The sequence below is a fragment of the Suillus discolor genome (genome assembly GCF_016758755.1).
Source record: "Suillus discolor strain FC423 chromosome Unknown F5147scaffold_43, whole genome shotgun sequence".
In the NCBI taxonomy this organism is placed as follows: Eukaryota; Fungi; Basidiomycota; class Agaricomycetes; order Boletales; family Suillaceae; genus Suillus; species Suillus discolor.
In genome coordinates, this window is record NW_024541290.1 from 31,645 (window position 1) to 58,866 (window position 27,222).

Here is a 27,222-nt window from a genome sequence, read left to right on the forward strand (position 1 = left end):
TCAATCTTCCCTGGAACATACTTCCCTCTGAACGCCCCTTTGGCTTCAGTCTCTAGTATCTTTTCTTAGTTGCTCATCGCAACTAAGTCTACCTCGATCGACCTCATCGTACGGACAAGACAGTCCTTACCTTGAGCGACTTCACAGACATCCGTCTACGAAGTTATGTGACACACGCGTACTGTGATCGCTGCCGACTCGTCGTCGCCAGTCTCACTTGCTATACTGGATCCTTCCAGTTATGTCACGAACGTTAGCGGATGACGCCCCTCTTAGGGCTCCGCCTAACAGATCTATTTGAGTGCGTAACAGTTCTAGTCTTGGCGTTCTTGGTTTATCTGATGGATCTCACTTTTAGCTCGCAACCGTTACCGGCTCCTGCTCAAGTCAGCACTGCAAAACATCGCTGAAATACGATGGCCACTGACTGAGGCTGTACAATCAGAAATCGGGCTTTTTTTGCCTGTTGTAGGCTTCTCGTCTCTCATGTGCAAGTTCTCTTTCGACCTAGTATGTATGGAGTCTTATATTTAACAGGTATCAATCACACAGCATGAGACCGAGAGAGCACATGCTTGTTGCGATCCCATCATGCTCAAACTTGTATTAGATTTGTGTTCACCTGGTTTCATACGGAACACATCAACAATGGCATTAGAAATAAGCTGCCAATATCACCAACAAGTGGAACTTTCCTGGTGTCTGAGCAATGTCCGTGGACCATGGTTCACAAATCAAATTCTATTTTGGGTATCGAAATTGGAGGGGCTTCCTCTTTTATTTGATTTTGCACCGCAATACTCACTTCGCCTTCTTGTCTCCCATGTGCAACTTCCTCTTCGACCTTGGGATGTGGTATTTAACGAATATCAATCATGAATCAGGCCTCAGGATATCATTTACCTGTGCAACACATCACCATCACATAAGTGCACAATGTATTGAACATGGTGCGCTTCATATTGGATTCATTCGATGCTTACCTTCTCTTTGTTCATCGTTTTTGATATAATCATAATAGCCCGATGATCGGAGTGTACGAGGGCTGTACCGCAGAATGGCCCTTATTCCATAAGGAATCAGAGGGCTGCTGCGCCTCAGGCCTCAGGCCTGGCCAGTGAAGCTGAAGAGAGTGCTCGTACTTGTTTCGATCACATCATGCTTTGACCTGTGTTAGATTGCTGACTACATGATTCATAACGAGCTCCTTCATCTGTTCAGGCCTGTAGCAAAAACATCTCAAAAATCACATTGGAAATAAGTCGTCTGCATCACCAATGACTGGAACTTTCCTGATGAAATTCAAGTAGTCAACGTGCGTAACACTGGTTCGGAAATCCAAATTTACTTTGATTGGATCAAGGGATTCCCCGTGGTTTTCGCTTCATTTTGGACTCAGGCTGTTCCCACCAATCAAGGGTCTTGAGGCGCAATCAAATATCTGTCCCCATCATGCTGGTTTTGGTGATACAAGGGCTGCACGGTGGTATAGTATCTTGCACAAACACTGTTGTTATACACCACTGACCTTCCCCACTCGCTCATACCCATCCCTCAAACATGACTTATGTCTCAAATGATCCCAGTTTATGGTTGTCAATCAATTTCAATATTTTTGTCAGCTATTGGGAAGGTCTGTCGCATCAAGATATCCAGATCTGAAGTTGACTTGATGTTTCGCAGTTGCCGCAGTCATCGTGGTGGCATACGATTGGGGTGAGCAGGACAGTGGTTGAAAATTGCTGATATTCTCATGATATTTTCAGTCTTAACACTCGGACAAGAGGTATGTTGATTTTATCGCCACAGCAACCAACTCACTAAGAATGGTGCCATAGATTGAACTCATCTGGGTGAGTGAAAGAGTCCTGGATCAGAAGAAAGCAAAAGAAAGCAATGAATTCGCGACAGAGACAACGCTGGTCTCTCATGACCGTGCTGTATTTGATTGTTCGTACCTCATGTTGTGCTTTAGCATGGTGGGCAAGTTGTGCTGATTCCAAAATGTTCTAGATACGCTATATTGGAATGCCGTATTCTGTGTATGTGTCGAGACCAACAACTTTGCATTGTGCTAATAGCTCACATCTGACAATTAGTTTCCATCTTCTGGGTATGTCTCATGTGTGCTGTGTTCCATTTTTTTCCGACCAGTGGGACACAGGCACTATGCCATCGGTATCGCTGACAGATGCAGTAAATATTTTGCATCCATCTCATTCCCATCCAATCAATACGCTCATATGTAGGGGTCAGTGAGATTCCAACCATTGAACTTTGCTCAACATAATGACTCAATAGGTGTAAGTTAAAGTCTTTAATGCTAGTGCGAGGGCATTCACTAATTGGGAGTTTTAGGCACTATCATGTACTACGGAGTAAATGGGACAAATGTGGCCTTGACTGCCATGTTGGGCGGTAAGTTGCCCAGGTGCAATACCTCTGTGATATTGACCTGACTGACACATGATGCAAGTTGTCATGATTGCTCGGTTGCATGCCATGTATCAGGGATCCAGGACGATGCTTATGTTCCTTGTTATTATCTTCCTGGCTGTAAACATCGCCTGCGCAGTAATCACAGCAATAGGACTCAACGATACTGTAGCAGTTAAGCTTTCCTTGTTGACTTGAAGAACATGGCTCACTGGACAAACACTAGAGGAGTTGATACTCTCTGGCATATATATGTGCGGTTATGTATATAGCGGGGTTCAGCTTCTACCTTCAATGGTTTGGATGCTCAACACTGTTTGGGAGGTCCTCGCGCTATGCCTTTCAGTCTGGGTGGCTGTGAAACACTTCCGTGAGCTGCGACGACTTGACTCATCGACAGGATCGACCATAGGGGACTGTTTCAGAGTGCTGATACAATCTCATGTTCTTTATTTTTCAAGGTGAGCTGGTAATGCAAACACGGTTATATTTTTCTGCTCAAGTTCTGCACATGTTAGCGTTGTTGGTGTCTCTTGCCTCCAGCTTGCTGCTTTCTCTCCAGAAATCTCGGTGCGCTGAGCTGTTACTGATATCTGCGTGTAACTACTGCTCATCATTTCTATAGAATTCAAATTCTATTGGAGCTCTGACACTCGCAGGTGCTGTTGAAATTTTATCGGTCGTGCAGATCTTTGTACTAGGACCACGCCTCATCCTGAGCGTTCGGGAATACAATGCCAAACTCGTGGAATACTCCGATGCAGAAACTAGCATGAATTCAATTGTTTTCCAGGAGCGTGTACATGTATCAACTAGCAGTACTGTGTAGTGAAATGGTTGTCAAGTGGTCTGTGGGGATGAGAAATTTGGTGGAGGATCCGTCGTGGTATTTATTCAACATATGGTGTGTCAATGTATGTTTTAAAAGGTCCAGGCAAACCTGTTTCTTGTTGTATCCCTACTGGAATGAAGTACCCGTGCTTGAACCAAGTGGTAAGAGGAAATTATCCGGAACGACTAGCAACCAAACTGGTCCTTGATGACCGATGTTGAAATACCATGAGAATCAGTAAAAGTGCCTTGACAGCTGATTCTGTGCGTTGGTGTTCAACTGTCCGGACATGTAGACTGCGAATCGTGAAGCCATATGGCTGATAACGCATTGCTACTTGGATGCGATTTCCCCCATCCGACGGGCCAAGGAGAATGAATGGAATGAATTGCATAAACTCATGGTTTTATTGTACCTCTTTCTTGTGAACGAACATGACAAGGATATGGGGTCTGCTGAGTGGAAAGTGGAGTATCAAAAAATATCAAAATGCCTCAAGCGTACCTATCAAACTACTGATGAGGGATCGACCACGATATTCTGTTGGAGCCCTGGCTAAGCACGACTATGGGAGTAAAGCACTGGACGAGATAGAGACATGCATACACACATACATATACTCGTTGACACAAACCACAGTCGCTGCCAGGGCAAGCAAATGGTCACTTGAATGAAGCATAGAATGTGGGAAATGGGGAAATTCGAAGATAATTTGCAGCTGGAACGTTGAATGGTAGCGCAATGACCAATAAGGAAAAGAACTTGTGGGTGCCGGTGACCAGTGATATATTTATATATCACATGCAGAATGAGGAAAATAAAGTTCCGGAGAGGGATTATTCCAGCTGGTATTATCGATGGAGACGCGAGGTGCATTGATGGCGGGATTCGGATGTGTTCGATTATGGACAACCTTGCACCAAATGGAAGCACAATGGATGAAAGAAGGCTGACCTAGAATAGATGCAAAACAATCATTAGGAGGACAACATGAGGAACAACGAAAGTATGTATCAGGATTTAGATCGCCGATTTTGTTTTTCCGTTTTTATTTATCCCGATCGAGTGAATTGCAAACCTACCAAGGCAGAGTCGGAAGGCACCAAGTCTACAAAATATCAGTGAAACGCCGATCATGAAATTTTAGAACTCTGACAGACATACTTTGATCAGAATAGCGTTATTCGTACAACTGCAAGTCATGCATCAGATGTGAATTAGGGCCCTTGCAACGATCTGTTTCCATCCTTCCAAGCAACACGCCTGTAAGAGTAAAGCACCGAACAAGATGCATATGTACATACAACGCACCCGTTGATATCAATCACAGTTGCCCTGGTGCGAAGAAATCATCATTTGAAAGTATACATTTCACTTCAATAGGTCGTTATATACTGCTCGCCCAGGTAGTGCATTAGCAGTGTGTCTAGATCTGAGCCCGACAGCTGATAGACCAGAATCCCACACTCGTGAAAACTACCGTCTGTCAGTTGTTTGAACATGAAGACCGAAAGCAAAAGAAAGGAAGTGCGCACGATCTATGGAAGCTTGGGTAGCTTGCAACACAACGGCTTTCCCATCTACTGTGTCATCATCCATCTGAGTCGTTCAGGTGGGGCGCGACACGACTATCCCATGGACCAAGGAAAGTAACAGTAGTGTGTCCGAGCTCAGATGACTGATAATCCGGGAATTAGGCCTCAGTCAATCGGAGAATATGAGCTTCCAGAGAAACCCACACGCGCCAAACACCCTGTGGGAAACTCGAGACATGATCCCTATCTCACTAGTCCTCCTGGATGTTCATACACATAATCAACCTTCTGCACCTGAGTGACATAAGATCCGACCTTTATATAGCTTGGTGCCCAATTTGGCCTCTGAGGGTTATAACCCTCGAATCCATTACTCCGCTACACCAGCAATACCACCAGTGTTACCTCAATACTTTAGTAGCTCGTACTACTAGATACTCTGAGGATTAGATAGCAATAGATAACAATATTCAGATAATCTCCCTGATAACGATTACTTAGATAACCTTAGATAATCAGACCCACGAATGAATCCCGTGACTCATGGTTCACCGCGTCTCACAAGTCCCGTGACTTATGTTTTGACGCTGTCTGAGCCGTGCTGCTCGTCATTGGACACAACGAGCAAAAGATACTGCGCAAAATTGTTCTATTTCTATAAGACTCTTAGTATAAAACATCTAAAAAACACTATACACAATACTCTAAAGTAGAAGGACTGGGGAACTCATGTATCAAAGCCAGGAAATGAAAGGAAGGACTAGAATACATAACCATCAGTCTGGGGAAGGGTGCTTGTGCTCGCACTACACAAAGGCTCGTAAGGAAGATCCTGGCTCTCGAGGAATTTGCGGAGGGCTTCGGGATCAAAGGGATCCAGGTCATAATCGAGCGGAGGTGTAGGGAGACCACCGAGGGAATCCAGTGGCAGCATAATATCATCAGTCATAGTGGTGCCGTTCTCAATGCGGGTGTCTTCGTGTCGGTTTCCATCGAGTTGCTTCTGGGTGTTGATCTCCTCCTGTTCTTCATCTCTATTCTCCTGCTCGTCCTCTGACCCATCAGTATCCACAACCTCGTGACTGTTATAGGTCTGTTTTGCACCTCTCTTTCTACCGATACCCTTGTCGGAACGTGTAGCACGTCCTTTGATCGTACCATTGAGAACTTGCTGCTCGAACAACTCCTTCTTTTCCTCCCATTCATCTGGAGTAAGCTCGCGCCAATAGCATTCATTGTTTTTGAGCGCAGCGTGGAGATGCGCAAGACCGATAGATGAAGTGATGGTACCAGGGTTCCTGACTTCACCCTCTGTCCAGCCGCTCAGTTCCACCCCCCATTTGACGATGAAGGCATCATATGAGTTGTAAGCCACACTGGGGACTGAATCCTCAGAGACGCCTCTCTTTTTAGTTAAGATTTCGTCTATTACAATTAATGAATCGATCGCGCGCACGAAAAAATATATATAAAGACTTATGCATGCCAACCCAGATCACTTCCCGAATTTGTGCACGTAGCTTTGTTGCGCTGCGTCCTGTTGTTATCTTGACGACACCAGCAGCTCCTGATGTGATGTAGGCATCAGTTTGCATGCCCACTGACTCGATGGTTGATTTGTACAGGTGGAGGAATGCTGTTTGTAGAGGTTCGGAGGCATAGCTACGTGGAACGAAGGAGTTGCTGATTTTGCCGCGGGTAAGAATCCACATTATATTACAGCCAGTACGCTTCTCGAGGCCGAGTAACTAGTAGTAGACATTAGTGGTACGCTGGCAAGAACCGAGTGGAAATTCACCTCTGGCTGAACACGAGCCAGTGTGTTCTCAATGTCAATCCCTGCTTCACGGCCAGTAACTTTAATATTAGCCTTCATCTCCTTCTCATCTTGCATGTCCTTCAGGAGGTCATCTTCGTCTTCGGAGTCAAAATTCTTCCACTCACCAGACTCGCTGACTTGCTTAGTGACAAGTGCGAGTGCATCGCGACCCATGGGTAGACCTAATAGAATATATTACTGTTAGTTAAATTATGCAAAAACATGTACTCACCGTTTTCCTTGCGTTCACGCATCTTTCTGCATACAAAGGCATTAAAAACACCGGCGGTTCGGTTTCTCTTTAGGAGCTTGCCGCCGAGATACATCTGACCTGACATCCAGTCTACTGACCTATGCGTGAGACTGAGTAAGTTTAAGCTGAGCGAAACAAAAAATGACATACATATTGTGTTTTTCAGACAGCGACTCGATGATTTTGAGGTACTTTGTGCGTCCTGACTCAATATTGGCCCACATAGCATCAGAATTCGCCTTTGAGAGCTTCCGTTGTTCATGAGTCCTCACAGCCTTCTTCTTCTGGGTGATGGAAGGAACCATTGTCGTGTACACAAGCAGTAGAAAAGTCAAAACTTGACGACTTGAAGAAGAAAAATAATCTGACCTAGAATACAGTCCAACCCTTTACCGGAACTTCACATGCTAAGTTAGCGTTTAGTGGGTATTCAGTTTGGTTATAGTGCACGGGGACAACCAAGCGAATTAACGATCTACTAATGAGCGCTCAAAAAAAGTCAATAGTCAACGTAAACATGATGCCATATGCATCACATAAATCATTCATTCCAGTAGTTTTACTTACAATTGACCAATGAGAACGACATCAAGCTCTGCGTTAGAAAGTCCTTCTATGATTAGCCTACACAGTTCGATTGCATCCGCGCGACTCAATCCAACCTCCACAAAACAAGAATACCAACAGTCAGCACTGTAATCAAGAATAGTGTCGATTGAGCACAGCATGCTTGGTGACATAACGCGTGTGCAAAGAAAGTTTTGTACCGGTAATGTGAAGTTGAAGGACGACAGATTGGGATTAGTGTAGTAAGCTGGCGGGGGTTGTTCATCGGCAGTATTTCCATATGGTGACCCTGGTGGAGTCATAATCCAAGATGGGCGGTTAGAACGGCTAAGACTTGGAGCAGGTGGAGCAGGCAGAGCAGCAGCAGCAATATCAGAATCATCAGAGCTATCATCCGAGCTGGATTCGAAAACAGTGACAACAGGACTGCGATGTTGAAGAGTGCGTGAAGATGATGATGGGGGTGTAGATGTAGGCACAAATACGGTTGCTGGTGCTACGAGTGGCACCCATGAATTTGCTGTTCCACGAGTCATAGCAGTATTATATTGGCCATACCGTAGGCTTTCGCTACGGTGCTGTGTTGGAAGACTGGGAGATATTGGCTGGTGTGCATGGGTGCTAGGAGATGTGTGAGACGTGCGAGGCTCAACAACATGCTGAGATCTTGCTGTGGAAGGTGTCAAAGCATTGCGTGGTGACTGTGACTCAGACTGTGAGTGATGCCGAGTGGGAGTTAGTGTGACTGGTGATCGCTGGGCAGCATGGGGAGCAACATTGGGGAGGGATTGACCTGCAGCAAGCTGAATATTTCTGGTTATTGCCCGACAAGTCTCTGGGTCAACACGATACCCTGGTCCAGGTGCGACCTTATTCAACTTGTCTTGAAGATGCCAGATGTGAAGCATGGCAATTTCCTGGATGAATGTTTCTCGTAGTCGTTCGGCGATGTGCTTGAAGTGAGGAACCTGCTTGAACTGCCATGTTGTCACGACATCAACTGTGATATCAGAGGTGCAAAGAGGTTTTTTTGGATCCCACTCGGGTCGCAGACCAAACCCAATGAAGAGTGCATCAGCAATGCGAGCCATGCCTGTAGCCTAACGTCGGTACTGTTAGTTGATAGTAAATCTTAGCATAGAAAAAAATACGCACTGCATCTCTGATATCTGACATGCCCTCATAGAAGGCAAGTTCTCGGTCTTCTGTGTTGAGGCAAAAATGTTCGTGCAAGGACAGGTTGCCAGATGATAATTGATCTTTGTTGTCTTGGCGAATCCCGCGGCGACGAGAAAATCGCTGGCAGTCAATGTCGCAATTCAGTGGCTGGATGTTTTGGGATTGCACCCACTGACAGATTGCAGGAGGGGAATATGGGGCTCGCATTTTGCGCTGCAGCAGTTTGTGTCGGCCTGTAGTGGAGTTAAATACGCTATGGCAGCAGTGAGGCGAACACGACCACGTGTTGAGTGACTTAAGTTCAATAAGATATCAGACATATAATAGCAGCCGCAGTGAGGCAAGCCGCAAAACACGCACCAGAGTGACATAAGTTTGATAAGATGTTGGATCAAACAAGCAAAACTTAGCACTAGGCAAGGAGACTCGTGACCAGCAGACTATCCGATGCAGATGTAAATGCGGCTATGTGGAATGAATTAGCCGTCTAATTGTTGCACCTTTGCAATCACTGACTCGTGCCAGCGGGTTTGTTAGACATGTTGACTTCAAACTTGACCTTCTTCAGGAATACCTGTACGATCCCGTGAATTGGGCAGACTTATTAATTTGAGGTTTGTTCGACATGTTGACTTCGATCTTCAAGAATACCCGGCGGAAGATTCCGCAGATTGGGCAGATCTATCAATTCGAGGTTTGTTCGACATGTTGACTTCGAACCTTCTTCAGGAATACCTGTATGATTCCACGGATTGGGCAGACCTATCCGTTTCAGGTTTGTTCGACATGTTCACTTCGAACTTAACCAAAGGTATAGATTGATCAGTAGTTCTGACTCGAATGCCCGACTTCGAACCTTCTTTAGGAATACCTGTACGATTCCGCGGATTGGGCAGACCTATCCATCTCAGGTTTGTTCAACATGTTCACTTCGAACTTAACCAAAGGTATAGATTGATCAGTCGTTCTGACTCGAATGCCCTGACTCTTACAGTTTGAAAGTCCCTGCCAGACAATGGAAGGGTTTCTGGATTTGCAGATGCGGGTGCATTCTACGATACATGAAGTACATAGAGTATTCAGTCTAATACAATACTTTCCAATACTTCAGCCAGACGAACCATATCGTCATTGAAGGCATCATCAGTCGCTATGTCTTCTGGTGATCCGTCATCCTCGTCCAGCCCAGCATCAGATGTCATGGTACCAGTACCACGCACTCCACTAAACTCAGGCAGTGCCTCAATAGTGTCAAGACAGATAATGTGGATAGCATCGACACGAGCTCGGCGCACCCTCAGTGCTTCTACTTCATGTGCCAGAAGAGGGTCTGCGTCATGTAAAAAAGCGACTTGATCTTGAAGAAATATATCTTCATCACAGATGAAGGTACGCAATCGATGAATCTCTACATTGAGACGGGTCAACTCCTCATGCGAGCGCTTCATCTTAAAATACATCATCGCAATCTCACGATTGCCTGGAACTGTCCAGGGCTTATGTAAGACGTCCTGTTGAGAATGCGAGTGTTTGAGCAACTCAAACTTGGACAGAAATCCATAGTTCACGATATCGTTCCAGGCGAGTTGAGGTGCAGGAGGTTGCATGGAGGGTGCTAGCTTATTGTATTCGTCAAGGGCATTGCGGATGGCCTTGCTTCGTGCCTTGATGGCCTTGCTGATATGAACACGAAGTTTATAACCTGTAGAAACCAGTAAACAAACAAAAAAAGATTGGTTTGTCGCCCTACCGCTTACCTGTGCCCGACAAATTAGCTTTTGCAAGCTCAAGTAGACGCTGTACAACAAGCTGTTGCAACTTGTCAAGTGCGCGTCTGAAATCATGAGATTTAATTCGCTTGAGCGCTGACAGATATTCAGGATGCTGGGGAGTCCATCTCTCTTTGATGCCAAGTCGTTCTTCCAGATCCACGACTGCACGAATATGTATCATCAAACCATCCAGTGCTGCTCGGCATTGAGCCTCCAATTGTGATGTTTGTCGCACGTTCTGTTTGTAATTGATGGCATGTGCATGTGACGTAGTCCTGAATGAATCTGAGATCTTTTGCCATTTTTGACTGCACAAACGTTAAAACAATGTTGCAAAATTGAATATATGACTTACTCGGCAGATTGAAGATCCATCAGTGCCTGAACGTATGAACATGCAAGTACGTGTTCTACCAGTTCATCTTTGAGGTCCATCAGAAAATGCTTCTCTTCTTCAATCCAACGTTTAAAATCATCTTTGCGGATGTTAAGGCTTGATGCGAGACTGGATACCTCGTTCCTGTATTTCTTGATAATTCCAATAGCTTGCATGTAGTTGTTCAGTAGAAACTTGCCTGATGATGTATTAGTACGACAATATGATGCGAAACCTTGATAACACCCACTGAGTTCACCGTATTTGTCTTCGTCCCATTGTTGAAAGTGAAGATCGATGAATTGTGCCCAATGGTACCTGGATGCATAGCGTATAACACGTGAGACAGAATTCGATGACAAGAACACGCGCTCCATGGTTTCGAGATCCTCCAAGCCGAAACCAGGTAGATAAAGAGGATGATGTTGCACTTGACATAATTGATTGTGAGCGTAGCCGTGAAATGAATTGACACAAAACTGCATCCGAGCTTCTTCGGCTTTCTGGCTGAGGAGAGGACTGTTGCGCACAATTCCACTAAAGGTACATCCTACATCATAGCCCATGCCAATGTCTTTGCCATAGGCATTAATCATAGCGTTCGTGATGGCAAGCGGATATTTTGCACTAATCAGCATTAGATTTGAATTAAATTAAAATTTAGACGTCACAGGCTGACTCACAGCTCACCACTTCAGACCATTTCACAAACTTTGATGATGAAGCCATGACGGCAGGCAGACGCAAAAATCCCAGTTGTTTCATATATATCAGCGGCGGTCTTCTTGTGATCGGGAGCACTACTCTTCCATGCCAGGCAGGATGCCAGCATCTCGTTGACGTCCTCATCCTGAGTCTCAACCGAAATCAATGAGCGCAACAATAGAGTGAACAAAAAATACCTTGTCATCGGGCTCCTTGTCACGGTTGATATGTTGACGGTGTTGAACTTCATTCTTGAACTGGTTGACTTCTTGATGAGAAATGAAATACGAACTGTCGAAGTTGCGGTGATCTGATAGAGCTGCGCCAGCAATTCGCTTGCAGGAATTGTTGCCATCACAGGCAACCAGGATCTTCGGCTTGAGCATCTCTTCGCCATTGATCTAAAAGCACAATTTAACGATCATAGCACATGATATCAGAAAAATTACCTCATAGGTGCAGCATGGACACATGTGCTTGAGCCACCAGTCCATGTCACTACGCCCGAGCGCATCGTCAACTTGTGACCGAATGTGCTGGAGAATAGAAAGATATGCGTCAAATGCTATGGAGAATTGTTCTCGAAAACATGTGCGGCAGTTGACCTAAATATAAGTATTAGCAACGTGAAGATGAAATGAGGTTACATACTTTGTGAATATCGCATAAAGCTCGTGTGAATGCTTGTATACTAAGCTGCGCATGACGACGCCGTAATCTGTGGTAAAGCTCGAGCGTGTGGACCTCAATAGCAACAGATGGTTCAACCGGAGAGCAGCCCAGGAGTCCAAGTCTTAAAAGTGCCATGTTGGCAGGCTCCTCAGGATGTTGGTGTATCGAAACACCAGCCTCGCGCTCTGGATTTTAATTCAATGTATGCCATAGGTACAGCTATGTAACATACCGAGTGTTCCTACTGTAGTCACATGGAATATATGACCCTCCTCCATCGATAAATCCACGTTGTGATACTTGTCGTTGTGTTTCCATTGCAGATAGGCACGAGCGAGCTGGGAAATTTGCAAGTCCCAATGAGCATACATCATCCTCAGGCGCTCGTGTCGTGCTTGTGGGCCTTTGTGACTAGTGTATCTAGAACACGATTCATTAATTCATCAACCAACAAGATGACTGGTAAACGTACTTTGACTGGGCTGCAAATTGCAATACACAAGCAGCCGCATCGCTGTATTCGCCTCCTTCATGCGATATCTCATGATCAAATTTGTCATGCCAGTGGTCTTCAGTAGTCGGAGAACCCATGTTGTCATCAGGCAGGGCACTTGAACTTGCAGTGATGCTGCTAAATGCCCTGCGTGTATCTATAGGTAATGCTATTGAAAAAATCAATAAAAGAAACAAAAGAACAGGAAAAAGTTGATTATGCACACATCAAGTAGTCTCGACACTGTTTCAGGCCGTCCTGCACCTCTTTAGCAACTCGGGCGCCAGACTTGAATCGGCCCTGCCCAAAAGTTTGTGAAGTCGCATGCCGAATTCCAAGAGGGACTTTAAGTTTTGAGGCTGCTACATGCCTACCACGCCGGTGAGACATGATGGGGAGAAAGGGAAAGCACTGAAGTGGAGCAAAGAAGTGTCAACGTGACGTGTCCATGCAGTGCCACATGGCCGATATCTTCTGGTGGCAATGTAATATTACATGCCAGCACAATGCCTCGAGAGTCGAGGCCATCATTGAGAAAAGGAGCTCGTCGTGTCCGATGACGAGCAGCATGGCTCGGACAGCGTCAAAACATAAGTCACGGGACTTGTGAGATGCGGTGAACCATGAGTCACGGGATTTGTTCGTGGGTCTGATTATCTAAGGTTATCTAAGTAATCATTATCAGGGAGATTATCTAAATATTGTTATCTATTGCTATCTAATCCTCAGAGTATCTAGTAGTACGAGCTACTAAAGTATTGAGGTAACACTGGTGGTATTGCTGGTGTAGTGGAGTAATGGATTCGAGGGTTATAACCCTCGGAGGCCAAATTGGGCACCAAGCTATATAAAGGTCGGATCTTATGTCACTCAGGTGCCTTCTGCACACCTTACTTGATCACTGTTAGGTCCGCGCAACGGCCAGCGGGAACGGCGGAGCACATGATGGGCACACAGCTGTAGTCGGTTGATTTTTTTTAATTTTTGGCAAACACTGAATCTAAAGCTTCTCGGACGTTGTCTGCGAACAGATTGTTATTATTAGAGGCCCGTGTCTTTCGTAATGTCAGAACTTCTTTTACAGCATTTTGATTGATTAAAATGCCTTGATGGCCTGGCCTGATTCTGATCAGATTCTGATTAAACAGTCAGCATTTTAATGACCATTATAAGTGCATTACGACCGACATTTCCATACCTGTCGCAATTGGGTTCGAAACTATGATTTTAATCATAAAATGGCATTATAACACCAATTCCAATAGCAGTCATGATTTGATTTAAAATGGGTATTGTAACCATTGTTGTCGCATTAGGATGGTCATGTTCAGTGTCGCAATGAGCATTTTAAACTGTGTCATAAAGGCCATTTGGGCTGATTCAGATTGTTTTCGCTAATCAATCATATTGTTGGGCATATATTCTAGTCTGAATCTGCAGTTACAGTAGCAATACATACTATGCCTTGTATTTAAATATAGTGGACAGGTGTACGGTAGTACCGAGGAAGTGGTGTCAATATTGAGTTGATGTCTAGAGTGGGCGGAGTATTGCAGGAGCCGAAGTCTGGAACACCAGCAACATGGAGAACTGCGGCCATTGGGAAACGATGGAGGTCGTGGGCATGATCATTCTATCACTATCTATTAGAAGGAGTTTAGCCTAGCAGGCAAGTCATGCGCATCAAAGTAACATACCTCATTGACGCTGCTAGCAGGTCATACCTAATAGGCAGATGCACGAGCGCTGCTGTGCGAGCAGGGTATGGCATACTCGTCACTGCATCCATCGCGCAATGGTGCTGGCCATTCGCTAATCGTGTTCAGTCGTGACTTTGACTTGCACGTACATGACGGCTTGTGCATGGGAGGTTGAGCAAGCGTATCACCAATGGTCCGGCGCTTCTGAATTGGCCGCAACTGACACCATAGCTGATTCAGCTCCGAAGGCATGCCACCCATGACTATGACAATCATCTCAATGATGGCCCCATGAGATAGACAAAGAAACTCACTTAAGTTGACATAATTGTACATTATGCGTAGAGTTGCTGCTGCAAGTACAAGCTGTCTTTCGTTGTGTTTCAGAGGGACTCCCCTCTGTTACGCTGACCGTCAGTCGGCGTGTGCGAACTTGGATAGGTCTTCTTAGCGACGGCTCGAGTGAGCCTATGAAGCTAAGGGTGGTTCTCGGCTTGACGGAACGTCAAGGGTTCCTCTGGTTATCTCAGTAAGACGGCACTCGTCGAGACACAGGGCTAGCGGATATGGCTAAGGCACGGGGAGCGACTTAGAAGTGCGATCTAGACAGCTAAGCTGGGAGGCTTAACCGAACAAGTTTCAGGATAGAACCAAGTAGATTAAAGTAAAGTCTAAGTACAATAATCTATCTACTTATATGTGCTACATGTAAGTGTTCAAGCTCAGTCTGTATCTAATAGTATATCTGGGATCTATGATAAGAGACCGTGAGGCCAGTCATAAGAGCAGATAAGATACATGAGGTATAACCTCTGATCAAGCATGCAGCGCCAAGTGCGACTGCGCAGGTACATGAGGCGCCAGGGGCGCTCCGGATCTTCATGAAGCGACATGGGGTATACATGCACTGATCTAGGGTGACCATGAGGCGTACAGCCTTCATGGATCAGGTACAAGGCCGTCTAGGCCAGGGGTGGTGTCACAGCAGTCCAGACCACTGTCTTTCTAAGTGCTGGCAGCATGCCGCCACGTCGGGAGTCTAGCAGAGCGGGGGCTGGTGTAGGTGTTACGGATGCCTGTAACACCCTCGAGGATTCAGATGTGAAGACTAGGGGTCCCGCTGCAACATACGGCCTTCAGGAAAGGCAAGAGCGAGGGGATATCAAGCGCGGAGGCAATGACGGAGAATACATGAGCGGTGGTGTTACGAACGTACTCGTCGGCATGGTCGATGTCAGGACACATAGTGGATATCATGTGTGCGAGACCGGCAGCCTTGGAAAGGTTGGATATAATCTCCCGACCCTCCACACGAGTCATCAGGTGATTCAGAGTAGAGAGCGCAAGGGCAAGACAACATGAAATGTCAATAAGAAGGGGTTGAGGCAGCCGCGATGACTTGTTGTGGTGGAGAGCATGTCAATGAACAAAGAATAGTCTACATGGAAATTCAGATTCCGATGACATGGCAACTTAGATTTTAATTGATCAATAATGTAGCAATAAAATTATAATACTTATCACATCAGCATCTTTGCGCAGAATAATAATACAAGTCATGATTCAGACTGGCGTGAAGATCAACGCCAAACTTGGAGGCGTCAATGCACGAAGTTCTGATTCAGATAGTATTAGTAGTCTAAGTAATAAGAGAAACTCACCAGTGCTCCGTTCATATTAGTCATGGGTAAGACTGGCATGAAGATCAACGCCAAACTTGGAGGCATCAATGCGCTTCTGATTCAGATAGTATTAGTAAGTAGTCTAAGTAATAAAAGAAACTCACCAGCGCTCTGTTCATAGTCATGGGTAAGACTGGCATGAAGATCAATGCCAAACTTAGAGGCATCAATGTGCTTCTGATCCAGATAGTATTAGTAAGTAGTCTAAGTAATAAGAGAAACTCACCAGCGCTCCGTTCATAGTCATGCATATATATCGTCACTAACAAGCTATTTATTAAGTGGTGAGTGAGGCGAGCGAAGTTCAAAAACAACTGAAGTATATTGTCAAGGGACGACGAAAGGACTACTATTAGTAAGTCTAAGTACATAGTACAACTGCACTAACCATTCATGACAGCCCGGAATTCTGATATCAGTATTATGCACCATTACGGGAAGAGCAGCGAGGGGCCACATCTGTTCCAGCCACTGCCTTGCCTTTTCTCCTCCCCTTCTTCTGCACTGTGACCTTCATACCCTCACCCCCAACAGACACACCTTCCATGTATGCTACTGCTGCTACATCAGCTGGAATAGCAGCAGGGCAGGATCTGGGAGCAGACACTGTGACAGGGGTGGGTACAGTAGCGGGCACAGTCTGAGGTGCCGGCGATATTGGTCCGAAATGACTACCATCTGAATCATTATTCTGAATGGCAGCAGGTATGGAATGGGATGACTCTGGAATAAGGGTGAGGATATGGGTGGCAGACATGGTGACCGGTGCAATGGAAATGCTGGGTGCAGGAAGGGGCACAGATGCAATGATGGGTGCAGGAGGGGGTACAGATGCAATGATGGGTGCAGGAGGTGCAGTGGGCAGCGCCAGTGTGGCTGGTGGTACTGCCTCTGCTGCGTTGTCATCTGAATCTGAGTCATTGTCATCCAAGCTGGCCATCACCCGCTGTAGCGAATCAGTAAAATCCTCCATGCCTGCAGCCTGAGCGTCGTCTGCATCATGAGCGGTCTTGTCGATGTTTTCGAAAACATAGTCATTCATGTTTTTCACAATGGCTTGAACACGTGGATGCGCCCATTGACTAATGAAAAACCGCTTGACAGTTCGAAAGACAGTGCAGTAAGAGATTGATGAGGTGGCACCAACGCCTGAGCCTGGGAATTGTTGATCGGGAGACAGCAAAAAAATCATCTATTGGGGGATGTGCCACTGTTCAGTAACCAATAGTTAATACTGTAATATTGGAAACATACCGAAGTTACACTACATGCAATTAATCCGGGTGTGCAAGCCTTCAGGTGCCACAACTTATAGTACGGGCTCGGACCTCCACCACATCCTGACTTCGAATAGATTGACATCTTGCTGCCCACTTCAACTTTGATAAACTATCAGAAAAGGATGAGTAAATGGTTTCGTAAGTTTGTCGTGAACATCGCACCTTCGCAATCATGAACCAATTACCAAATACCTTCTTCGCATTGACCTTCAGATCAGGATAGATGATAGGTGCATTGAGGACATCGAAGTCTTTCCCCTTTCCTGCCACCCATCCAATCATATCCATGATCTGCTGGTTAGACATGCGATCATACGATGCAGAGAAATATTTGGGGGCCATGTTGAAGATACTGCCAGCTACACTCCGCAATGCATAGTGGTATGACGAATGCACTCTTTGCATTCCAGTGCAAAACTAATGCAAGACCGTCAAGCAAGCAACATCAAATAAAAAGAGAAGACTAACCTTGTTTACGAAGTAAGTGGTTGACATGTGAGGGTGCAGCGCATAGTCAATACAGCCATAGAGCTCCATCACGAGGGCATCTTTCTCTGTTGATTTATTTGCGTAACGGCGTGCACCTTGGATGTTGGCAGGGGGATCGGGACACGGCAATTTGAAGATTGAGTCGTCGAGCACATCTCAGTGGTGAGCCCATACTTCTTCCCCAGGTCCACAATTACCTTCTCTGATTCTTGATCAGAGTCGGCCGCAGTTGTCGTTGCAGTTGTCATGGCCGATGATGCCGAAGATACAGCAGACGATGGTACCTGACTGGGGGAACATTTACGCGACCGCTGTGGCTGATTCGACAGGAGGATGTTGTTAGTCGCATTTAACGCAGCATTGTGATCCTCTAGTCTTCCTTTTTGAAGCTGAAGATACTTGACATACTGATGTGAGATGCCATCAACGATTAGAAACAGAACAAGGAAGTAAATGACACTAGTACCTCCTGAAAATGCTCTAGAGTGGCCCCTTCACTTGGCGGAGCGACAGGTCGGATGCTATGATCTGAATCCTCTGAATCAGACGAGGAAGGGAACTCTGATTCGGACATCAACAGTGGGTGATATGCAGCGATAAGAAGGACGTGCAAAGACAGGCGCGACTCAACGGACTCGAAGGACAGTTGAACTTTTGAACAGTGATTCAGACTCAGCGTCTTTTATACAATTGAGAAGACTTGCCTGCACGCACCGCCAGCTGGTGGTCATTGACAGGCAATAAGCTGTGTGGGTAAGGCGGTGGTCAATACAGCGGATTGAACACATACATTACAGCGCATTCAGCCATGAGTTTTGGCTATATGTGTTCTAGATCATAATAAGCGGTTGTTGGCATTGCTGATGTGATGTAATACCATTCACCTTCAATTGAATAGTGAACCCAAGCGAAGTTCCAAACGTAACTTTAAAACTTGTGGTACTCGTAATAAGACATGATGGCGAGGAGGTAGTGATAAATGATCTTCAATTGGCTGACTATTACGCTATTACTGATGTATTAACTATCGGCATTTATAGGCCTGTCACGACATTGGGCAAGATATATGGCATAGGCTGATGTCTGACCAATATCAATTTCTGTCTCGCCAACGCACGCAGATTTCTTTCCGGCAGAGATTGCATGTCCGATGAGGCCAGAAACTTTCAGTTCTTTGGTTGTCTAAATATATTGAAATCAAAAGGTCATGTAGAAGAGTATGCAAGATGACTTGCCTGACAAATTTGTACGTCGAATGTTGTGTTAAAACCAATTTGCAAGAAGTCCTGATCGTCCTTATTGAACATATGCAGGAAGCTTTGCTTGAAGATCGATGTAGCAAACGAATCAGATAGGACAATGACACTGTTTGTCGAGTTGGGCAATGATTTCATCTCTAGTAAGCCCACTTGATCCAAGCAACCAGTAAACAAATCGACAGTGTGGCCATTGTTGGATACCCTCTTCGCTAGACCTTCATAGAACTAAAACAAAGCAAACTATGATGCCATGGTACATTGTGTCACTGATCCAGGACAAACCTTCACTGCACGTTTGTAGTGCTTGACGCTGTCCCGTTCAATGTCATGATGAGAGCGAATAGGCTCCTTCAGTTCGTTGCTGACAACCATGCCTGGACCCTCCATTGCCGGTCCACCCGCGAAAACCATTATACGCGCGCTCGTATTAAGGGAAGTCGTCTGAGTTATGTTGTCACCTGTACACTCTCCTCAACACAATTGATAAACTCACCTCCAAGAGTCCAACAGCTACACTGACTGTCACACCAGTGCAACGTAAAGCACGCTTGTCATTGGCAACTGGCCAAGGATCACGAGCGAGTGCCTCCAGAACCCCAGTGAGTTGAAATTCGCATTGCTGGACAGGAAGCAAGAAACGCGCAGCTCCAAAAGCTTGTTGGGGCATGGGTTGGCCAGCATGGGGTGCGGCGCGAGTTGTTGTACTGAGTCCAAGCATGTCCTGAATCTGTTTCTGTGTGTACTCCTTGCCGCCACGGAAGACGTATGATTTGCTGCACTCTGCATAGCCCAACTCGTGAACTTGTGTCTAGTAGTTAAAGCAATGAGCTTGAATGATGAAAGAACAAATGTATGTACGTACCATTGTGCCGAACGTAATGAGACCAACTAATGCATATGGTGGGATCAAGCTGAGACTGACGACAAGAGTGTCATGGCACTGGGGGCAGAGACCTATTTTCCCATGTATCAAATGTTGAACACAGTGTGATCTTAGACAAACTGAGATCACCATTAATTCTTGCATAAAATTATGATAACAATTAGAATTTTGTCAACATTTGTCCTACTTTATATCAACTTGAGGTGTGTTTCCACATGAAAATTGTGTCCAGCCTGTCTGCACTTTGTGATCAGATATTATATTTGTTCTGTTGTAAGTTTTTTTGACCTCATTTTGCCTTACAGCTCCATTGTCATCACATTTTTAATAACTTTCAAGCTTTCATTGTAAGTTAATTTTAACAGCAATAACACTGTGTGTATTCTTCTGTCATTAGAATTAAACTGAGAGAATTGTATCTGTAATTGAAAGCAACATGCTACTTTCATTCTGAACAAATTCTAGGCAAGTTTTCATTTATATCACCTTGTTCTCTTCCTACACTCCCACTTTTCTTTCTCTAATACATCATGAAAAAACTAAATTTTAGTGACAAAACAAAGTTTGATTGAATGTAGAGATAATTTTTACTTTACTCTGTTAAAAAAATCAAGCATAAAACAAAATCAGTTTCCTTTTTGTCACAAAATCAAAATTTGACCAAAGTCGACATTGACAGTCAACAGTCAACAAGTCAACAGGTCAATCAATATTGACTGGCACATAGATTGACTGTTGACTGTTGACTGTTGACTGTCAATGTAGACTTTGGTCAAATTTTGATTTTGTGACAAAAAGGAAACTGATTTTGTTTTATGCTTGATTTTTTTAACAGAGTAAAGTAAAAATTATCTCTACATTCAATCAAACTTTGTTTTGTCACTACAGTTTGTTTCCTGTCTTGCATACCTATTTCAATTTTGAATCCTACAGGCGTGGCGCTACGACCCGAATTACTTTTTCCAGATGATAACTTCAAAACAAAGCAAGGATGTCTTGTTTATTAGACTACCAACATTTGAGGACAGGGTTTGGACCAGCAATGCCTATGAGGGACCGTATTCGATTCCTGCTCAGATCACTTTTTTCAAATAGTGCTAGCCAATTGTATTTGTAAGCAAGTCCTCTCACACAGGCTGCGAGAAAACCCTGTGGCAGATATCTGAAGTTCAGAGCTATACCAGAGCCTGGCGGCAGTTTGCGGTGTAAGTTTGCATGGCTGATCCAGACAAATATAAAATCCAGCAAGGCAACCGAATAAATTGAAAATTCGAACATCTACATATAGTAAGGACGGAGCATTTGAGCAATTCTACCACTATAACAACTTTCCTATCAGCCTTACATCAACGATGGCGTTCTCTTGACTGCATTGAAATTAATGATCAAATTGTGACCCAGCTTGGGTCACCATCTTTGCGAATTCGTAAACGCCTCCTAGGCGCAGTCTGAACCGGATGGTCGCAACCTTGTTTAACAGGGACCCAGCCCTCATCAGGATGCAGGATCCATATATATGTGGTTCTAGAGCGGGTGTTGGTGTGTAAGTACAGGTCTCCGACTACAGCAGGAAGGTCCTCATTCGGACAGAGAAGCTGTTGTGCACTAGATGAGCGAAACCATCTTGTTCTTCCCATACCAGTGCCCTTTGAAAACGGACGTTCGTGGAATGATGGCTGCTGACCAACATCAGAATCAGGCAGAAGACTGTTGCGGTCTATAGAATCTGTGTAGACTCTGTGAGCAATATATCCTGTCAAGCTTCACAACAGTATTGTCATCCACATACCTGGAGAACTCGAAAATCCCGTCCCGGAAACCTTAAACGGAACCCGTGCCCCTATGGAATTCGCATCAGGATGTTCCATTAGACCAGCATCAAAGTGTCAGACGCCTAAGGCAGGGTGTGACATTCAATAATGCGAAAGTTTTACTAGTCGTGGATCTTCCCGTGCATTGTCGAATACAGTTAAGGGTGTAGACAAGATCTGCTATGATGTCGAGGCTGCTTGATCCCAATACAGATGGGTAGCCTTTGTTGTTCTATGACCACAACATTAGCATCGTCAAGTAAAGAAAAAAATCATCGACTTGCTTGACATTGTATATGACTTTCCTGCTCTCTTGGTTGATGCTGCGTTGGAATTGAGCAGAAAACCTCCGGCGATTGAAGGGACGGTTCTGTATGTTTGGTCAAGCTCAAGGACTAGGAGTGATGCAAGGGGGCCACTTGCCCTGATGGTTTTCAATAACGTCTCCCTTTCATCACCACCCACCCACAATACTATCGCTTCTTGTTCGTGAGTTGCAGGTATGGATGTTGCGCCACTGGTCATTGTCACGTCTGAGGCAGGCATCGGTGCTCTAGATCTTGCACCTTGGGCCTGAGACAGCACTGCAAGGTCATATGGGTCTACAGTTCATTCAGAAAGTTGACTCACATGCGGTTCAAAAAGATGAAAATTCTCAAAATCCAGTCAACATACGACCCGTTCAAGACTGATTTTTCGACAGGATAGCAACAGCATGGTGGCATTTCGGCCGCAGGGTTTCAAAACTGTGCGAGACCATCACGATCGTAAAGCTTCACAGCCCTGGCCCTACCTTACAGCACGATCATCATGTCAAGAAATGCACAGAGCATGAACAATAGAATTTAAGAGACGAACCCTGAAAATAAAATTTCCAAAAATCAAGATTATGTTGAATTCTGTCACTTTTGGTTGAGCGCAAAACATCAATCATATTTATATTCATGGTACTACGCACTACAACTCATCTGTACTTGTGGTGCCAACATGTTCTTCATGACGCTAATGAAAATAGTTGAAGCAGGTTTAAAATCGAAAGCGTGAAACATACACAACTGGTATTAGGAAACCGCGTCCAACAAGAATCACACCCAAGAACTGTGAGGCACGCTAGGCACTGAACATGTTAATGCAATTAGATAGAATTTCACAGCTGACGGACACACAAGCATAAGTCGATACCAGGAGCACGGCTGTCAAATGGTGACTAGCAACGGGATGAGTTAGAAAGTCGGAGGAAATCGTAATTGAACAAACTCACTTTCACGAATTCGAAAATGATAGTTGATGGCCACAAGAACAGGCCATGAGACTGTTGACTGTTGCCTGAGTGCGAGGGATATCAACCTGATCCAAAACAATGGCAACATCAGACGGAAGCCGCGTAGAGTACAAGAAAAATCAAAAATCAAAAATCATAACAATGAAACAAGTACTTATGATGTGCCTTCTACAATGAGAGCGCTGGCAGAGATGACAAGAGGCGAGGCAAACATGTCCGGATCAAATAGTGAGATGACATCGAGGCGATTGTCAAAGGCGTGTCTTGTTGGTGACTCGATTATGGTTTCGAAGGTTCAAGGTACCAAGAATCGAGTTGCAAAGCTTAACATAGAGACATGGCAACATGAAGATGAGATTTGATTGAGTCATCGTTGGACAGCAGCGGCTGGGGGTAGTCCATATCGTTGAACGCAGACTTGAAGTTGCGCACTTGGTTGAATTCAACCGTGGGAGCTTAACCATGATTGGTCAGCATCATAAAACTCTATACCATGACATCGTCCGCATCGATGAGCCTGCTGCTGGGTTCATGACCTCAGAAAGCTTTCCTTGCAATGGAGGAGTAGAAGAATGGTTTGAGTTGAGAATCATATGGTCATCAGATGGCGAAGGGATGCTTGATGTAGGTGACAGCGTCGCAATAGGAGGAAGTGCAATAGGAACAGATGGGCTGATATGTGATGCATGGCCAGGTCCAATGGGGCGGGAATGAGGCGGAAGCACTACGGCCAGCTGTGGTGGACTAGTTTGGTAGTGAGATTCTGTGTGATGCAACTCTGGAGGATGTGAGGGCTGGGTATGGAAGGGTATAGGCGATGGTCGTGAAGCTGAGTCTAGATGTTCTGCGATGGAGTGCAGGTCGCTAATGAGACTGGAGAAGAATCTGAAGAACGGCTTCTGTTGAGAGAGAACACCTTGTTCTTCGTGCATGTTCGCCAGAACGAGAATGAATATCGACAAAATATTGGTGAGGTAGTGAACCTTTGCCTGGTCATTGTCTATTTCAGAAGCGTCACTATGATACTTGATGATATAGACAATCAATCGCGACATTGCGTCAAGAACTTGGAAAGCGCATTCGGACTCTTAGATAGCATGTGAACAAAGATAATGAATGTACATATGTGGCGAGCAGTCAAAAGAAAAGTGCACTTTGCGCTTCCTCTTCAATCTAGATATGACCATGTAAAGTGCACATTCCACAATAAGTCCAACCCTTCCCTCAATACTCTAGACCTGTAAAACGTTTATGTATGAGGTCTAGGTCCAACTTTACATGCGTAAATATGTATATTCTATAATGTCATGTTTCACTGCAGAGCTGCGTGTTTTACGTGTAGTGGCGAAGATGACTTGGCTTGCCGGTTGGCCTCTGTGCAGCCCTATAATAGCGTAAGGCTATGAAAGTTGAAATTGCATGAAAAGAGCGAAAACTTACAGCTGAATGCCAGGAACGTGCGTGAAGGCATACACCTCAGCCTCACACCTGTCAAGTTCTTTGCGGTCATATTGATTGAGACTATCATACCACTCAGCACGGTATGTGTTACGAGGAAGTCGACAGACAGCCCTTTGTGGGTGACCCATGGACATGGACTCAAATCGCATTCGAGCATTGTTGCCGCGTGAACCAATCCCCGCAGGGCCCCAGCGATTATGATGGTACATCACATCAAATACCCGTAGCCAAGCAGTCACTTCCAGACTGCGCCAGTGCCTTCCAAGTATATGGTATTGAGGGACATTATTCTCGTTGGCTGTCTTGTCGCTGCTCATCCCGTCGGGACCAATTCTCATGAGCATCGTGATGTGTGGGTGTAGGTCTGAAACTGCACAGGCGGTGTCCAAACGTCTGTGATACAACTGCAAACACATTGGAGATAACAACCAATTATCATAACACAAATACATACTGAACGCTTGCGTTCCTTTCTCTGGTCTTCTTTTTGACGTGCACTCGATGCGACGTTGTCCAGTCCTGCCTGCTTAAAGGAGCGCTTCAATGATCTTAAATGTGTGGAAAACGCAGTCTGGACGGAATCGATATTGAAACTGGGATGGTGGGCGACGAAATCACGCGCAAACACTTTGGTAGCGGATATATTCCATTTGGACTTGGGCATGCCTAATATGTCAATTTTGAAGTTCTCCGCAGTACAACAAGGACTGCGGCGAGGGTCGAAGTCGGCGAGAGAAGCCTCATGTGGAAGTATTACACCTGTAAAGGGTGCTTCATCATCAGTTTGTTTCATCAGAATTCGAGTGTGGTCGCGTATAAGTTCCTATAGCCCGTTTAGCTACTCAATACCATTCACCACATGAAAGACTAACATGAAACCTATTTAACCATTGCGATCTATGCTTCACGGGACCAGTTTTCTTAAATGGCCACAGAGCTGAAGTTTCTTCTGTATCCGCATCATTGGCAATGTCGTCAGGAGTCTCATTGCGAGATGAGCTGTGACGAGACTCCACAGCAGTCCTGAAGTCGGTGATTTGAGTTTCTATGCGACCCAGCCAGGTGTTCATTGTATCTAGATCATCCTTGGATGCTGGAACAAACTAGTGGACATTAATTATAGTCAATTATCAAAGCAACTGAGCCCACCGTACACTGCCTGCATGGCTGATCCCAGGGATAACGCCCAGTTCCATGCGGGTCAGTGTCCATCTCGTTTGTCTCCGAACAGATTTTGTCAGTCCTATCTGTGTCGTTAAGGTCGTTGTCACTTTGCGCCAATATGAGGCGTTGTTGTGAATGAATCTGGTCATTGACGGTTGCGAGTGAATTCTGATCAGCAGGAAGGTTGGTGTCACCTGTAATGGGCAGCCGATCTGATAGGACTGTGCTGCCTCTTTCGTCACCAGTTTCTGTAGCTTCAGACTCAGAGGCCAATGGCTCTGTGGCAGTTATGCGACCTGCTTCAGACACGATTTGAACCTGGGGTGAGAATGTCACAGACTGTCGTCCATGGCAAGTCTACCAAAACGGTCAGCTACCACCAAGCACATTGAAATATCGACTTGCCAGTTGTGTATCATGTAAGATGGTATCAGAATGAGATGAAGAACCACTGAGTACTGAAGGGCTACTGATAAAGAATTGTCTGGCATAGATGTTGCTGAAAATTCGAGAGACAGCGCGCCTGGGACCGCTGGGAAGAGCCATAGATAGAACCTACATTGAATCATTGAATATTCTGCTAAGCCAAAGTATGCTTCTTACATTGCTGTCGTCGGTGCTCCTAGGTCTCTTCTTAGGATGGACTTCTTCCCGTTGCTTACCCTTTGAACCACTTCGCTATAATCATCCAGGTTAGCGATGCATCGAGTTACGCCACTCAGCAACATACAGAGGACTCCGCAACCATCAAATTATTGGCATCAGGATTGGTCATGGCCAACACATATTCCTGCAACAAACAATTGTAAATCACCATCCTGACTTGAGCAGCAGAACCGTACCTGGTCTTCCGAATCATCCTCTGAGGTTTCTCCGTGCTCCGAGTCTCGATGCCGCTTACCAAGAATCCTTGAATTTTCATCGGTTTCCAACGGTAAGGGATCATTCATATTCACGTCTTCGTTGATAATCGCGTTGGATGATGCCATGATCCCAAGGATAGTCTACTGCGCAGGTATTGTTCAAATTCCTATCCTCCGTAGCCACAATAAATACTAGTTATACAGCGTGAATTGCCATATGTGGCAGTGTGGTATGCATCCTTTGTTTTTTTTCATGCATCGTGATACGTGCTACACAGTTTCGAAAATTCTGTGAAAGTTTTGGTCACATCTCCGAATCAGTCAATCAGCCGAAGGGAATACATGTCCTTTACCGAGAGAGCGGCGGCGAAGACGAGTCGAAGGACCCGGATTGAAGGGGACCCTAAGTTTGGGAATTTGATTGCACATACAAAGGGCGAAGCAACTACCCTTTGATGATCACATTAAGGACCCATCTACAGAAAACGACTTGCCGATGTCGCCGTTTTTCCTTAATATTATAAATAGCTCGGTCCATCTGTTCCTGTTCAAGTTAGGCTCCTGGGGAAGAAAGCACACGGGGCCTGCAGGCTCACTTCTGATGTCTGAAACTTCGAAATGGATGATGGGTAGGGCGCGCGTGGCAATCAGGGACCACATCAGGTGTCCACAGAAGTGAAAGGTTGAAATCTGGCCCTTGAAGTGTGCT

At 45.2% G+C, this 27,222-nt stretch overlaps 6 protein-coding genes across 6 annotated transcripts; all 6 read right to left on the reverse strand.

The window, feature by feature from the left end:
• Positions 1-5,962: 5,962 nt before the first annotated feature.
• F5147DRAFT_554864 (uncharacterized protein) lies at positions 5,963-7,153 on the reverse strand (the record flags this gene model as incomplete). The annotated part of the gene is made up of 5 exons (XM_041430480.1): positions 5,963-6,204; positions 6,260-6,551; positions 6,602-6,804; positions 6,855-6,973; positions 7,026-7,153. Coding segments are annotated over 5 exons (984 nt in total), but the record flags the coding sequence as incomplete, so codon positions are not given.
• Positions 7,154-9,547: 2,394 nt separating this feature from the next.
• Positions 9,548-12,737, reverse strand: F5147DRAFT_746665 (uncharacterized protein; the record flags this gene model as incomplete). Its single annotated transcript, XM_041439869.1, has 12 exons — positions 9,548-9,673; positions 9,743-10,323; positions 10,379-10,701; positions 10,749-10,968; positions 11,020-11,396; positions 11,453-11,454; positions 11,482-11,601; positions 11,672-11,875; positions 11,924-12,079; positions 12,126-12,331; positions 12,379-12,566; positions 12,619-12,737. 12 exons carry the CDS (start codon positions 12,735-12,737, stop codon positions 9,548-9,550), a joined length of 2,622 nt encoding a protein of 873 aa, XP_041290596.1.
• Positions 12,738-15,186: 2,449 nt separating this feature from the next.
• Positions 15,187-15,659, reverse strand: F5147DRAFT_808667 (uncharacterized protein; the record flags this gene model as incomplete). The annotated part of the gene is made up of 2 exons (XM_041443399.1): positions 15,187-15,415; positions 15,471-15,659. 2 exons carry the CDS (start codon positions 15,657-15,659, stop codon positions 15,302-15,304), a joined length of 303 nt encoding a protein of 100 aa, XP_041290597.1. The 3' UTR covers positions 15,187-15,301.
• Positions 15,660-16,811: 1,152 nt separating this feature from the next.
• F5147DRAFT_534051 (uncharacterized protein) lies at positions 16,812-17,673 on the reverse strand (the record flags this gene model as incomplete). The annotated part of the gene is made up of 3 exons (XM_041430127.1): positions 16,812-17,213; positions 17,276-17,410; positions 17,464-17,673. Coding segments are annotated over 3 exons (747 nt in total), but the record flags the coding sequence as incomplete, so codon positions are not given.
• A 1,137-nt stretch (positions 17,674-18,810) lies between these two features.
• On the reverse strand, positions 18,811-20,064 carry F5147DRAFT_580361 (uncharacterized protein; the record flags this gene model as incomplete). The annotated part of the gene is made up of 5 exons (XM_041431538.1): positions 18,811-18,972; positions 19,041-19,274; positions 19,332-19,490; positions 19,543-19,857; positions 19,912-20,064. 5 exons carry the CDS (start codon positions 20,062-20,064, stop codon positions 18,811-18,813), a joined length of 1,023 nt encoding a protein of 340 aa, XP_041290599.1.
• A 4,397-nt stretch (positions 20,065-24,461) lies between these two features.
• On the reverse strand, positions 24,462-25,279 carry F5147DRAFT_580307 (uncharacterized protein; the record flags this gene model as incomplete). The annotated part of the gene is made up of 2 exons (XM_041431537.1): positions 24,462-24,890; positions 24,929-25,279. The coding sequence occupies 2 exons, from the start codon at positions 25,277-25,279 to the stop codon at positions 24,462-24,464; spliced, it is 780 nt and encodes a 259-aa protein (XP_041290600.1).
• Positions 25,280-27,222: the final 1,943 nt, after the last annotated feature.